This window comes from Nannobrachium achirus, assembly GCF_963921795.1.
Source record: "Nannobrachium achirus genome assembly, chromosome: 12".
Classification (NCBI taxonomy): Eukaryota; Metazoa; Chordata; class Actinopteri; order Myctophiformes; family Myctophidae; genus Nannobrachium; species Nannobrachium achirus.
Window position 1 is genome coordinate 45,279,634 of NC_137832.1, and position 2,500 is coordinate 45,282,133.

The following is a 2,500-nucleotide window of genomic DNA, read 5'->3' on the forward strand; positions in this document are numbered from 1 at the left end:
AATTATGTCATTTTGACCTTGACATTGTCCATGATCCGATACTATTAACCAGGTCGATGTACTCGATCTAGTTCACCAGGGTTGCCATGGCTCCATCTTTTTCACTCTACACCAAATTTCTTAGTCGAATTTAAGAGATGATATACAAGTTCACAACTTCAATCTGCTATTTTTGATGAATGTTCACCTAATTTTGTGGAATGATCGCCTACTATGAGTATGAAATGCCCAGAATAGGGATGCTATATTGGGTTCATCTGGTTAAAAGACTACAGGACAGATGACACCATCCTCCACAATGTTGACAAGTCATGGAGTATTCTACAAATGTAACATCATCAGAGAGCTGGATGGATGTGAGAGGTCAGATAGCAGCGATGATGCTGAATAAATCAATCAATTACAAGACTAGTTGTCACTACAGTCAATTACTCTGGGATGTGTGACATTAACAGGACACATCAGAACATGGCACTGGCGTTTAATGTCAGAAAGAGTTACAGGGAATTATGAACACTGACAGGTATACAGGAGTCCAGCGAGCAACCATGAAGTTGAGCTGTAGCCTAAGCCTATAGGGCCTACTGTACCTTGGCCTATATCCAACGTCAAAGCTGATGCTTTTGAGCAACTGCATGCCATGCTTTTTGTGTGCTAGTATGCTGGTCTGAGTTATTTATATCCACATCATGTAATGGCATTTATACTGTATGTTCTATATGTATTAAGTCAAAGACACCACACACCAGCTGTCAGTTTACACATTTCACAGAGTTGGCTTCCTTTGTAGAAAATGCTGCATCTTCGTTCAGCTGGGGGTGCAAAACAGTTAATCGATCTAATTGATTTAATCGATTATAAACAAATAATCAATTTTAATATAATAAAAGCAATCAGATCCACAAGTTCAAAAAGCATCACATAGCGCCACATTGTGAGCAGCTAGTTTTGCGTGACACTGTTGTACAGTAGGCTATAAAATAAGGCTTATATGGTCAAAAGTATTTAGTTCACAAAACCGTTTAAAATGTTTTCATGTTGATTCCTTGATATCTGAAAAAATAAAATAAAAACCCAACTAAATAAAAATACACAAATAAATACTTGATAGGTCAACTTGAGAAAATGGACTTTGGTCCAGTTTCGACATCCACGATATACTGCAGTTAAGAAAAAAGAAAAGAAAAGAGAAAATGATTGTGCAATCTGTTTCACTTGGTTCAATTTTTTATCAGTAATTCTTAACTTTTGCTGACCTTGAAAGATGTATCCAGGTTTTTGTCACTTCATGTGCAAAACCTAACCTTAACCCTAACCTCTGTAAAACTAATTCTGGTGAATGCTAACCTGGTGAAATGCTAACCTGCCGACGCTGGTGAATGCTGACCTGGTGAAATGCTAACCTGACGACGCTGGTGGATGCTAACCTGGTGAAATGCTAACCTGCCGACGCTGGTGAATGCTTACCTGGTGAATGTTAACCTGGTCGGACCAACGGGAGGTCTAACCAATGCTCAGTCCCTGTGCAAAATTACTGCAGAGTCAGTCAAAGTTCACTATCCCACTCAAATGTACAAAGCAGTGGACTACACTGACACTTAAAAATAGTAATACAATATTATTTATATGAACCACATACAGTAACAACATATGCAATCTTTCTCTAGCCATCTATTTGGTGGTACTGTACAACTGCTTAACACATCCAGCCTGCACTTGAACACAAAACAAGCAGACAGGGGAAGGCGTTCACTCACTGTTTAACTGGGCAACAGTGGTGGACAGTTAGGCTACTTAAGTAAATGTACTTCAGTACTGTACTTAAGTACAGATTCTAAGGATTTGTACTTTATTTGAGTATTAGATTTCTTTGATACTTACTCTTAATCGAGTACATTTCCCAGACATATATTACAGTAACTACTCACAATGCATTGCAATGCGATGCACCTACTGATGCTATTTTCAAATGATGTTTGTGCATTTGAAAACTTGAAATGAGACATTCTGCAAACTGAGTTTTACTTTTGGCACATTTTGATGCAAACACTTTTGTATTTTTACTCGAGCAGATTCTGAATTGCGGACACCACTGTAGGCTACTTACAGGTGGACCAGTCCTGCCTTACGTACAGCACAGGAGATGGCTTTGATGGCAGTCAGCATGGCATTGATGAGCTGCGTCAACTCGCCAGTCGCCCCCTGGGCCTGGCGGCCCGTCTCTATCACGAAACGAGTAAGGGTCCATACGTCCGTGTCAAACGCAGACTGGTCCGACATGTTGGGCTCTTTCCTCCCGTCTCAGGCCGGTAGCAAATGGCAGCAGTGTGTGTGTGTGTGTATGCCACACAGGCAGGGCAGACTGCACACCAGAGAGGGGACAGGCCGTGTCTGGGTGTCTGCGTGCAAGCTCATTACCAGGTCAAGCCCCCCCTCATTCCCACCCACATGAATGCAAGCCAAGGGTTCTATTTGTGAGCACAGTGGTGTGTGTGTGTGT

At 41.3% G+C, this 2,500-nt stretch overlaps 1 protein-coding gene across 1 annotated transcript in view; it reads right to left on the minus strand.

Annotated features, from left to right (window-relative positions):
- Positions 1-2,280, minus strand: part of fbp2 (fructose-1,6-bisphosphatase 2) — a gene marked incomplete at both ends in the record, with an annotated part of 17,942 nt that extends 15,662 nt beyond the window's left edge. Inside the window, one exon of the mRNA XM_080738670.1 lies at positions 2,108-2,280. Within this exon, the coding sequence (XP_080594796.1) occupies positions 2,108-2,280 (173 nt within the window). The remainder of the gene's footprint in view (positions 1-2,107) is intronic.
- Positions 2,281-2,500: the final 220 nt, after the last annotated feature.